This window comes from Schistocerca serialis, chromosome 9 (assembly GCF_023864345.2).
Source record: "Schistocerca serialis cubense isolate TAMUIC-IGC-003099 chromosome 9, iqSchSeri2.2, whole genome shotgun sequence".
Classification (NCBI taxonomy): Eukaryota; Metazoa; Arthropoda; class Insecta; order Orthoptera; family Acrididae; genus Schistocerca; species Schistocerca serialis.
This window is the reverse complement of record NC_064646.1, coordinates 506,989,227-507,002,332: the sequence shown is the minus strand read 5'-3', so window position 1 is coordinate 507,002,332 and position 13,106 is coordinate 506,989,227. Positions and strand designations below refer to the sequence as shown.

At 39.2% G+C, this 13,106-nt stretch overlaps 1 protein-coding gene across 3 annotated transcripts in view; it reads right to left on the bottom strand.

Annotated features, from left to right (window-relative positions):
* LOC126418914 (putative fatty acyl-CoA reductase CG8306) overlaps positions 1 to 13,106 on the bottom strand; it is a 175,041-nt gene that overhangs the window by 79,234 nt on the left and 82,701 nt on the right. Inside the window, exons 1-3 of one of the 3 annotated variants that reach the window (XM_050085939.1) lie at positions 5,083 to 5,157; positions 4,789 to 4,920; positions 3,971 to 4,223 (exon numbers count right to left, since the gene is read on the bottom strand). In XM_050085939.1, coding sequence (XP_049941896.1) covers positions 3,971 to 4,174 — 204 coding nt within the window. In that variant the 5' untranslated portion in view covers positions 4,175 to 4,223; positions 4,789 to 4,920; positions 5,083 to 5,157. Of the gene's footprint in view, positions 1 to 3,970; positions 4,224 to 4,788; positions 4,921 to 5,082; positions 5,201 to 13,106 lie in introns of those variants that run through there. The other 2 variants (XM_050085937.1, XM_050085938.1) reach the window with 2 other exon arrangements.

Sequence of the window (13,106 nt, the reverse complement as noted above, 5' to 3'; positions counted from 1 at the left end):
AATTTTTTGTTCAGAATCACTGATACTATCACCCTTCAAGACCTGTACATTTCCTCCTGACTCACCCTGTATATTCTTCCAGTAACAGTGTATCTGACACTTCAACAACTGAAAGCCAAACAAAGAAAAAAATTTCAGTGTTACAAGATTTTGCAGATTAATTTCACTGAGAAGCAGAAACATTATAAAGAACCATTTCACAAGATATTTATGTCCTCAGCACAAGCTGCAGTAAATAAGTTAAGGGTCATTCAATGCCAAACTGAGCCTGAGGCTTATTTTTTCAAAAAAATTCCAAATTTAACAATGTTATAGTTTTTCGAATCTACAAAAGTTCAATTTTACTGTCCCAAAAAAATTATAAAAATTACGTAATCAGCTGAGGAAATATAGTTAAACAAAGTTGGCGATTCTACAGATGAGGATGGAAAACAAAAGGTTTGCTTTTTGTGTTGGCAGCTGTTTAAATTTGGGTTGCAGCAATTGTTGATGTTTTAATTGTTAAATTTCAAGAGTGGAATCTTATCTTTCTGACAAACTTCAGTTTTTAAAGAAATGTAAGTTATTAAGTATGCAGCTAATTCACAAAAGTTGCCATGTATTTAGTGTCCCACCCGTGACAAAAAAAAAAAAACATGAAAAAGTTTACCTTCTAACTCAGCAATAATAGTAATTCTATATATTTTAGGTTAGAAGTAAGAAAAACAAATCAAAACATCCAATGAACCGTAACGCACCTCCTAAGTTGTAAATGATCATTTATAAATGTTAAAAGAAATTGTGTTCCACCCGTGACAGTTTTTTGGATGTTACTCAAATCTAAACCATTTAACACTTCTTGTTATTGTTAAGTTAAACTGAAACTGAAGAAAGATACCAGCAAGTACAACATTCATAAAGAAAAAGAGAGCGGGATAAAAGAAGAAGGAAAAATATGAAGATGAAGGTATCCTCCAGTGAAAAATCTTTATTGGAAAATCAAAAGAAGGAAGCTGAAAGAAAAAGGAAGTACAGACAAACTAAAATCCGTATTAATTGAAGATCAGTCCGAGACCTGTATTTCCCAGTTAGGATCATATAAATGTCCTCAGTCCCTTGGCAAAGCTGTTTCTTGGGTAAAGAAGGTGCTTCCTTCAAGCCCCTCGAAAAAAAAAATCAGCAGTAATGAAAAAGCTTGTAAGTGAAAGCTTATCTAAAAAGGTAGTAAAGCAGATTTTCCCAGTAGTGAAGAAAACGTCTCGTGAACTTACAGGTGATAATCTGCTCAAAATACAAACATTTTTCACAAATGATGAAATCAGCAGGCAGACACCTGGTATAAAGGATGTAAACTCTATTGCAGACCATGAAACTGGGAAAAGAGCTTGCAGAAACGTCACATGAATATGACAGTTAAGGAAGCATTTTTTCTTTTTAAGCAAGACAATCCAGATACTGATACCAAGATTTCAAAATTCTACGAGATGCGGCCTAAAAATGTTGTTCTAACGTCTCACTCAAATGCCTCACAATGTATGCGTGTGCAGATATGCTAACTTTAACTTCATCATTGAAGCCATTCACAAAAATAGCTAGTTTCCCTGCTACTCACACTCACCTTATGAATCTTGTTTGCTGTGATGTAGAATGTGAAATATGCATGACAAGTCAATGCAAGAAATGCATCATGAATTTCCACACATTAATAGATGGAAAGTTTTATTTGTGTGACACAATATCTTGGAGAAAATGAACCGAACATGAGTCACCCTAAACAGACTACTACCAGTGGAACACTTTGTGAAGCTCTCTCTGAACTTCAGTCTCAAATAAAAACATTCAAGGGCTACCTCTTTGTCAAAAGGATGCAATCTGCAGCTTCAAGACTGTGAAAGCATCAGTTAGTGATGATGAAGTGATATTGCAAATAGATTTTGCAGAAAACTATGTAGCACTGGCACAAGGTGAGATACAAAGTGCCCACTGGAGTCATACACAGATTGCAGTGGTCACTATTTGTGTTTGGATGAAAACAGGGTTACAGTCATTTGCAATTGTGAACGATGAACTGTGCCATGACAAGTACTAAGTTTATGCATGTTTGAAGATTATAATAAGTAGGCTGAAACAAGAGCTTCCCATTTTGACCTTGATACAAATCTTTTCTGATGGTTGCGCAGGTCAATTGAAGAACAAATTCCATTTCTAACCTCTGCTACATGATGCAAGACTTTGAAGTGTCTGGAGAATGGTTTTTCTTTGCACCATCACATGGGAAAGGTGCAGTGGATGGCATTGGAGCTGTAACAAAAAGGACTGTTTGGAATAATAAAGTTAAGCAAAGAAAAGTCACTGTGCCAAATCATCTGTTTCTGGAATAAACTTTCTCCTTCTGACAAAAGATCATATTGAAGAAAACAGAGACCTTCTGGACGGACGCCGGAAAGCTCTTAAAAAAATAAAAGATATTCGCAGCAAGCATTACTTCAACGGTTACAATGCCTGTAACCTAGTATGTGATAGAACTTCCTTAAAATCAGATTTAGAGAAAGTGGGGGTTTTTCAACTTTCACCCAACATATATTCAATAATCTACACAGATTCTGAGATGAGTGATGAGGAATCATATCCTGATGTCCTGTTGACACCCAATTCCCAAGAAGTTACAGGTTCAGAACCAGCTGTGGAACAAATCATGCCAGGAACATTTATTTTAGTTGAGCAAGAAAGAAATCCACTACATATAGATATGCTGCAATTGTACAGAGAAGTGTAGAAGACAGTGGGGAAATACATATTATGTGTATGCAATCTGTTGGGGCTCAGCAAAGGTATTCAAAGCTGACGAGCAGGATGTATCCTACATAGAGTTTAAACAAGTTCTTGCTATTCTTCCGAATCGAAATGTCAAACATGTTAGGGACACCTTATATTATGAGTTTCCCGGCAATTTAGACATTTTCGAAAGTGGGTGAGAGGTCAAGTGTATATTTGTTCGAAGTGGTACATTCTTCAAGTGAAATAATTAAGTACTCAGAACTGTAAACTAATACTACACCAAAGTTTGTATTATTTATAGGCAACAAAAATGTTCTACAAAGTTATTAAAACTTAAAGTGCACTCTAAATATATGTTACCTACTGATTCATAGCTAACTGACATAATAAAATCAGTTTAAATTTAAAAAGAAACAGATTGTACTTCACATGAGTCCCACCCGTGACAATTCCTTGTCCCACCCGCGACAGTCTTTGATTGCAATTATTGTAATTAAGTATTACTAATCTAATATTTATTGATATTACGTCTTGTAGAGAATTGTTTTATTAATGTGAATTCAATATTTTCAAAAGAAAATAAGTGCATAAATCAGAGATTTCTTCTAAAATGTTGGTGGTTATTCAAGGCTACGTCTATTTGTTGTCCCACCCGTGACCAAGTTTTAAAGATGAATAACAGCTCAATTTGTAAACTTCTGACATTCAGATTTAAAGGGAAGGTAAAACAATTATTTATATGGCAACCAGTCAATCTTTACTTTATTTCTATTTATATTTTATGTTATATCAGCATCTGACTGTTGAAAAACGTAGTGCAACTGTCCCACCTGTGACAATGGAATCCCCCTTAATGGTATGATTATAAAGAAAGTGGCTGCTGCCTTTGTGTTCTGAAATAATAATGATTACTGTTACTGAATTCAGGAAAACCATGGATATCTGCACAAAAGAACTTTATCAAGTGAATTACTGGCAAGTGCAACTCAGCTTAACCTTTCTCATGACTTAAAATGTTTTGAAATATTCTACAAAAATGTTCAGTATTCAGCTAAAAGACAATAAAAGCAACACACACACTATAAAATGAAGCCTTATTTAAGCAATATTTCATCATTTTTTTCTCATACATGTGTTATTAATACAAACATGAGAAAACTTTTCCCTATGGCTAATTTTAACACTGCAGAATATTTCTACCCACAATACTTACAGAATTTTTTTCAAGTTCCTGGAGTCTTTCTGCTATCTGCTTGCCCTTTTTCGGTCTCATCAGAAGGTAAATAGTATCGACTTCAGTTGTGCGAAGGAGTTTTTCTATGAGGGCAACACCTACAAAACCAGTGCCCCCAGTCAAGAATATCTTTTTCCCACGAAGGAAATCCAATATTGGTGAGTTACTGCCCTCACCAGCCATGATCAGGAACAGTTATGTTGAAGAGATAGGAGTAAAAAAGTCACCAGTCCTGTAAGAGAAATGGAACTTTTAGCATCAACATAAAAATAAGTAAACAAACATGGTGTTACGGGCAAGCAGTAATCTTTTAATCTGTGCAGTCAACGTGCCGAAAGTCGCATATTAAACAAGAAGGAAAAGCGGTTAAGGTTAAAAGTCCCGTCGCCGCATGGCCAATGAAAGACAGAGCACTAAACTTTAATGAAACCGGACTATATCCATTCTGTGGATCCAAACACTGCATTCACGCGATAATAACAAGGGACGTCACGGAAAAAGTAAATCTGGATGGCTGGACGAAGATTTGAAAATAGGTCCTCCTTAACGAGTCTCGCTTCTAAATCACTACGACACTTCTCTCAATCCCTCTGAAACAACATAGGCATCAAAAAGAAAATGTCTTGTTAAGGACTTGGTGCTACTTTAAAGTATACAGAACATCAATATGAGCGTTCTTCGAAAAATATTTTTACAGTGCTCGTGAGCAAATTCTTAACTATCCGATGTTATTTTTGAAAGGCAATTCAATTAACGAGTTTTAGAGAAGAACAAGAAGTATCTACGGTTACACTTACCGTAACGGCTTACAAAATAGCGTCACACAAAATCAGCAGCAAGGCAGAAATACTACATGTACGAACACTATTAATCATCTTTTGTAGCTTGTTTTTCGAGATTGTCAGAGTATTTGTGGCCAAGTACTCCACCTAACGTAAAGACAGAGGCAACAAAATCAGTCACTGAAGAGTACGTTCTAAAAATGTGCCACATGTGTCAAGTAAACGAAATACGAAAGTTCGTCAAAGCACCGGATGCGACACCGCTGCACGGTGGGTAATCCAAAACTCCACAGTACTACCAATACTTACTGTCTTTATCTAAATATGCAAACTGTATGAACGACTGCGTAGTGTCCACCGTTTCATAAAAGTTTGACAATCAACCAGTTCACTGTTGACGGAACCAGAAAACATATAAACAACCAGGGTAGCCAACACAACTTTTCTGAAAATTCCTTAACAGCGACAAACTTTTCACAAATAAGATGAAGCTCTTATTTTAACACACTTACATTTATCTTTACAAGTTATTCATTGCTGTACTAATTTTATTGTTCCTAGTACTTTATTTCAGAAAATAAAACACATTACAAAATACAAATTAAATTATGAAGCATTTTCATCAATATTCTTAGTTCATACATGACTGATAGATCACTATGGTGAGTATATTGCAAGATATAGTGCATTACGAATACTACCATCCACCCCAATCCCAAATTAAATTTTTATACGAACTGCAATATTAAACTATGTTTTATTACAGTTCCTGCGTGTTGACAGAACTTTTTAAGGCATACCGCTACAGATTATAATAACGTGAAATAATATCTAAATGTTCGAAAGAAATTTCGTTATAGCTCAGCCTTCTACAGCTGAGGCGCGAACACTCAAAAGGCCAGTGCAATGAGACGTCGTCCAAACAGTGCAAGAACAAATAAAAATAAAATAATAGCGGTTCCTGAGGAGCGCGACGCACATACTTGCAAGAATCCCATTACTTAAATAGTGACGGAGCAAGAGGGCCAGTTTTTCTGCCAACGTACTGACTGACACTAGATGAATGGGTAGGTGGGAGAAATAATGGTTCAAATGGCTCTGAGCACTATGCGACTTAACTTCAGAGATCATCAGTCGCCTAGAACTTAGAACTAATTAAAGCTAACTGACCTAAGGACATCACACACATCCATGCCCGAGGTAGGATTCAAACCTGCGACGTAGCGGTCGTTCGGTTCCAGATTGTAGCGCCTAGAACCGCACGGCCACTCCGGCCGGCGTAGGTGGGAGATGCAAGATTTCAGATGTAAAGCGTCTCTTCATCGGCAGCGGCTATTTGCCTTCTGTTGCTAGATGGCTTCCCGTAGACTTTTCCATGCTTCACAGTATTCGATTATACGCATCTACGTTTTTTATTTATTTACCCACTTCCTTTTAGGTCTTTAAATCGGTCTAATCGCTTGGAATCAGTAATCTCTGTACCATGTACCTGGTTCACTGGTTGGTTGGTTCGGGGGAAGGGACCAAACAGCGGAGTCATCGGTGCCATCGGATTAAGGAAAGATCGGGAAGGAAGTCGGCCATACCCTTTCAAAGGAAGCACCCCGGCATTTGCCTGAAGCGATACAGGGAAATGACGGATGGCTGGACGCAGGTTTGAACCGTCGTCTTCCCGAATGCAAGTCCAGTGTTCTAACCACCGCGTCACATCGCTCGGTGTACCTCCTAAAACTCATTTTTCCGATCGCACGACATCAGAGTGCCTGCAGTTTTTGTCGTCTGCCAGACTGTAATTAGGCACAATGTTTCCATCGTTCTGTATGCGATTGAGGGTTGTTCACTTATTTCTTATTACTAGAATGGCGTGTGAAGTAGAAAATTTATCAAATCAGCACATACTTGTAGTAGTTCGTCAAACGATGGCCACGCAACAGAATGATGTCTTCCTTCACATAACACACGATATTTTATAATCAATTCTGTGGCTTGGTTCATGAAAGTAGTATAAGAATAGTTAGTACCCCATTTATATTTTCGTGCTTAATATCTTTGTTGTGAATTTTTTAGAAACTGACTAACATTTACAACACTACGTATTCCCAAAATCCCTATCCATCACCTTCTCCATTTGTATCTGTTGTTGCAACAGACAACGTTCAATATCCAAAGCAGAGGATAATCTTCCTGAAATCTCGGGAATTAATGTACTGTTGAGGGAAATGCAATGTCATTAACATACTGAGTGGTTACACAACTAATAGCAAGCAACCAATGCATCATTTGATATACCAAGAATGTAAACATTTTTTTCACCAAGTATGAGATATGGGCACCCTTTCACAGTTTAATGTCAGTTAATAATTACAAAGAAACTTCTTAGTTTATTCGTAATTGTTTATCATCAGCAGTGACATTTTTGAGTAAAGAATGTCAACTTCAAGAGATGTCTGCATTATTTACTACCAGCGTTTGTCGACCGCCGTGTCGTCAGGAGTGTCTCGAGGTTTATATTGTCTTCTGATCTTCTGCAGATAAAATACCTAGAACAAAAAAATCGCCAATTTGCAAGAAATCGCCCATCACTGTACGTTATTGTACGCATTTGAACATGAGTCGCATCATAACAGTCATATACATTTTTGCATTCAATTCTAAAACGCTGTATGTGATACTTTTTTTACATCTAGGGAAAAATAACATGTATGGGGTGTTGCGAACGTTTGAAACGTACTTTGGTGTGCCACAAAAGAAAAAGAATGAGAAATGGCTGTTTACGACACCTGATTTTACAAAATAGACATGCTCAAAGGTTTGTCTAACATATCTTCTAATTTATTGATTTCTGCTGCATTTAATAGCGTTGACTCGTATGGTGTGAACGAGTAAAGCCTACATGAAATGAAGGAGGATTTCCTTCCCGATCGGTCTGTCAATTGCCTCATCATAAAGAGTTGAATTATCATCAAGGGGGCTGTAGCCAAGGACAGAGGGGGGGGGGGGGGTCTCCCTCTCCCCCACCCAGCTTTCGTGGAAAGGAAAAAAAATGTTGGTAGTCAGGTGTTTTTCTTTCGAGAAAATGATTTAAAAGTCGATACTACCCAAGTTTTTAACGGGGTCGGAACTAGAACTTTTTTATGGCTACTTACAAGTCGCCAAAACATTACAAACACTGCGTGGCTCTAGGTCTAGACTCCGCCTCCTCCCCCCCCCCCCCCCAAAAAAAAATTATATTATGGGCGCCCTTCCTGTGCGAGTTTCGAAACAGGTACGTAGGTTTCTCTTCGGAAATCTGGGACACCCGACGTGGGCAGAATCGGAAATAATTTTCTTACATTCCAGCAACACTTCATGGACGCCAAGAAATTAAGTACGAGAATCCCTTGGCCTGCATGCTCGGAAAGCAGCAGTTGAACTTCTAGTTTTGGTAGGGAATGTGATGAACGTTTTCCTTGTTCCAGATTCGCTTCGGTACATTCCGTGTCAGTCCCCATACGTGTCATTACAATCCCTATAATTATGTTTGTCTGCTGAGTAAAGTACCGGTACTTGTTTTCCTGTGTCTCATAAGTTCCACACGTGCATCTCTCGATTAATCTCACAGCACCCACAACTTTTAAATCGTTTCGCATTGAAAACTCAATTTAGTTCACCATAAGCACTCGAGGCAATTTTGCTCTCTTCTGTTTGTTTATTTCCGTCCAGTGCGTTGCTGTCTTTAATTGTTGAATCTCGTCACTTGAGTGAATGACTTTATAGTAAGTTTGTACACTTTTCTCACCGATGTGTAGATTATACGCATGTTATTCTTGTTTGAAACTAGACGTAGTAAGTTCTTCCATATTTAAATCTCCTTAGATTAGAATATCTCTTTCAGTTCTGGATTATCCATAACCCTGATGAATGCACGAATGGCAGCTGACTCTCAGCGCAAACAGATATTATAATTATATTAGCTTGACACATAAGTTCGTAGCGTTTTTGTTTTGCATCTTGTTATTCCGACTGCTATGAATTTATCGAGTGTCATTTGTATTTTTAGTTCACTGTCGCTATTTGAGTTTACATATTGTCATTTGTAGGTAGTGAGTGGAGCTGGGATGCTAGAAAATGGAGAGCCAAGCGCAGAAATCGGAACATTTTCGACGTATTTTTCTGTTTGAGTTCAGTAGAGGAGTGACAGCAGCGTAGACAGCAAAAAACACTTGCGCCGTGTACGGGGATGAGGACATCGGGCAGAGCACGGCAAGAAAATAGATTTGTTTAAAGGAGGATCGTTTTCACGTTAATGAGTCTTCACATACAGGAGGAGCTCTGGGGTTTGATGAAACTCGTTTAAACGTATTAATCCACGAAGATTCAAGTCAGTGTACTGGAAAATGTAATGAACTGTGATCATTTCACCATCTTGCAGTATTTGCTTTCAATGGGGGAGGTTCAAATATCGGGTATATGGGTACCGTATGCTCTAAGTCAAAACCACAAAAAAATCGGCGAGTGGCCGTATGTGAATCTCTGCTTGCTTGTCACCAATTGGCTCATGAACAACACCGACCACTCCTGTACTGTATCGTTACTTTATGTTAACGTAAGAAAAAGAAAGCAGTGGCTGAGCCCAAACTCCCCGTACAAAAGATAATGTGAAGCCTCTGGTGGAACAGCGACGGTGTACTGTTGTGCTACGAATTGCTTCCCTGGCGTGTAACCTGTCAACAACTGAGACGCTTTGCAGAATCAGTCCAGGAACAACGACCGGGAACAATGCGCGAGATGATGTTTCTCAACGATAACGCACTCTGCTAGACTGACAGAAAACACTGCACAGGAAGTGGGTAGGGAAGTCATTCCGCAGCCCCCTTATTCATCCGATCTACCTCCCTCAATTTTCATCTTTTCCGCTCTCTATCGAAAAACCCTCGAGAGACTTCCTTTCCGGATGAAAATGCACGCCGAACGTGACGGATACTTCGCCTCAAAACCACGTCATTTCTACAGTTGCGGAATCAAAAAGCTACCCCAGCGTTGGCAGACTATTTTAAATAATGAAGGGGAATACGTTATTGATGATTAAAGTCTCTGTTGTGCGAATATGTTTTGTTTGATAAACCTGTGGAAAAACGCTACGAACTGAAGCTCCAACCCTACAAATAGGTGAACATCCCCGTTATTGCCGAGCAATCGGTGTAACCTGTCACATCAGTTCAACATCTGAGAGTATGCGTGCTGAACAATTTAATAAGGAAGAACCACATAAAAGTAACTGTAGGGAAGCCAGATGACAGAGTTAGCTTTATTGAAATAATCTCCAGAAAGTGCGTATCACCCACACTTACAGAAACTTCCTTGAACATAACGCATCAGTGTGGCACCCTTACCGGGTAGAGTAAACAAAGAAGAGCCGCGCGTTTCTTGGAAACTTCGTTTAGTGAGCCAGAAGTGTCATAGAGATCTTAATCGGATTCCAGCGAGAGACGTTACAAGAGAGGCAACACTATGTGCTTTCCTGTTAGAATTACGACAGCGTACGTTCCTGGACGAGTCGGTCAGTATACACAGATATTATCATACGGAGCACCTTAACATGTACTCACATCAGTGTCAGCATTGTTTTTTTCTCTGCGTCTAACAGTCTTCCAGCAAACATGTCACATAATTTACTGCCTGATGTTTTCTGCATGGTCAGAGCTGCACCACTAAGTGGACTCCACCTGCCAGTGTACACTTACCATTTAGGGTCCAAGAGTCCATACTTCGAACACATGACCCGTTGCGGAAGCGAAAATAAGCATTAATGGCTTGCCTTGCCACATGTACTTCGAGGTATTAACCAACCTAACATACTACTCCTAACAGCTGTGATTATTAGTCTGCAAATGAAGTAAATACTGTTAAATTGTTGTACATTACACAGTCCTCAGTCACCAATAGAAATATCTGCGCTTATACCCTGTATTGGTTGCCCCCCCCCCCCACCCCCACTTACATCCATCTAACTGTAATGGAAAAATTGGTGAGGTTCGAGCTCACACAGAGGCCTGCCGGCAATCAATCTTCCTTCACACCATTCGCGACTGGAACAGGAAAAGGACGGAAGTAACAGTGGTACAAATACCCTCCGCCACTCACCGTAAGCTGGGTTGCGGAATACAGATGTAGATGCAGATGAATGAGGGACACTAAAAATGTTACTTTAACACTGCCAAGTTTGCAATTTCTGCTTTTATATTCTAAGAGCAGGAGTACTTTACATGAGTCTTTCCTTTCGTCTTTTACCTGATTTTCGGTAGACGTAAGTCACTGTTAACTTCCATTCCACGAGAAACTAAGAAATGCATCTTTTTCAGATTTATTCAGTAGCCTTGACTGTATTTCCATGAGATTAAGGCTTAAATCAATAAAACCTGATGAGATGCTACATTGACCGAGTCTACTTTTAATAGTGACTGCACTAGCGAAAGGATTTTCAGTACGTCCATGCCAAAACATAACGCTTTGCAACATCTTCAAATCACCAGTTACTATATCGTCCTTACATGCCCATTTGATCCTGGCAGCAAAAGGACCCTCAGTCACTGTTCCAAAAGGTTTTATTTTAATGTACTCATCATTACACTGAGATGGGCGATTCCCTAAATCTGTACACTCTTGGCTAAGTTCATTTATTTCTTTTTCCATAGTTTCTACATGTTCGTACAAACGTGCATTGTTTGCTTTCATAGTCAATTTTCTTCTCTACTAGCAGTTTCTTCATTAGTTGGTTGTATATTTATCCGGAAAACCTCTTCCGATATTCTTAATGGCAAATATGTTTTCTTTTTGCCTGAAATTTCTCTCATTGTTAGGCTTATTACTAGCCCTTAGATCAGCTCTGGAGACTAGGAGAAATAGAGCTGGAACAGCGTCAGGCACCAACTAATGCCTCGGAGGAAAATTCAACAATACAATCTTCAGATTCGTCTCACTATCCGAGTCAGCAAAATGTACTGAGCACACACAAGCATTACGAACTGCAAACGAATCGTCATGTTTACATGCAATTATCAATTTTTCTTTCGACTCTTTGTTCCCAGGAAATACATGATACTTCATGTCCAACTTTCTTCGTTGCCTCCTTGTACAACAAGCGATCATAAAGCAAACTGTTGTTTTTAACTGAAAACAATTCAAAACTTACTCTCATCTCTTCTAAATACAGTGATTAGCGTAAAGCGTAACTCTGCACTTAATTGTCAGTCATTGACAAGAACTCATGCGCACTCACTAAAGAACCTTGTATTCACTCAAACTCACAAAGAGCCGGCTACTGTAGCCGAGCGGTTCTAGGCGCTTCAGTCCGGAACCGCGCGACTGCTACGGTCGCAGGTTCGAATCCTGCCTCGGGCATGGATGTGTGTGATATCCTTAGGTTAAGTAGGTTTAAGTAGTTATAAGTTCTAGGGGACTGATGACCTCAGATGTTAAGTCCCATAGTGCTCAGAGCCATTTGAACCAGACAACTGCATCATCTGCGAATACCCCTAAAGAGCATCCGACGCTTTCTACTAGATCATTTATATATTATATTATAAACAGCAACGGTTCTATCACACTTCCCTGCGGTACTCCGGATATTACCTTTACATCTGTCGATTTAGTTCCGTTAAGAACGACGTGTTGAGTTCTGTCTACAAGAAAGTCTTGAATACAATAGCAAGTCTGCTCCCATACTCCTTAAGCTCGTTTTTTTTTTTTCATTAAACGGAAAAGGGTGGCGATGTCAAATGCCTCACTGAAATCAAGGAACGCGGCATCAACCTGAGCGCCGTTGTCCGCTGCGCTGTGGATCTCATGCAGGAACAGAGGGAGCTGACTTACGCAGGATCTCTGTTTACGGAATCCATGTTGATTTTTATAGAGGAGATGTTCATTTTCCATAAACGTCATAATTCTTGAGCATAAAACATGTTTCATAATTTTACAGCAGATTGACGTTAATAATACAGGACTGTAATTGTGTGGATCTGTCTTACGGTCTTCCTTAAAAACGGGAATGACCTGCGCTTTTTTCCAGTCGTTAGGTACCTTTCGCTGCTCAAGCGATCTGTGATAAACTACTGCTAGAAGGGGCGCAAGTTCTTTCGCATAATCTTTATAGAATCTTGCAGGTATCTCATCTGGTCCTGACGCCTTTCCATTACTAAGCGATTGTAGCTGCTTTTCAGTTCCGCGATCGGTTATCTCCATATTGCCATTTAGACGTTCGTACGACGATTGAAAGGAGGGACATTGTTACGATCTTCCGCGTTGAAACAACTTCGGAAGACAGAATTCAGTATTTCGGTCTTCTTGCTGTTATC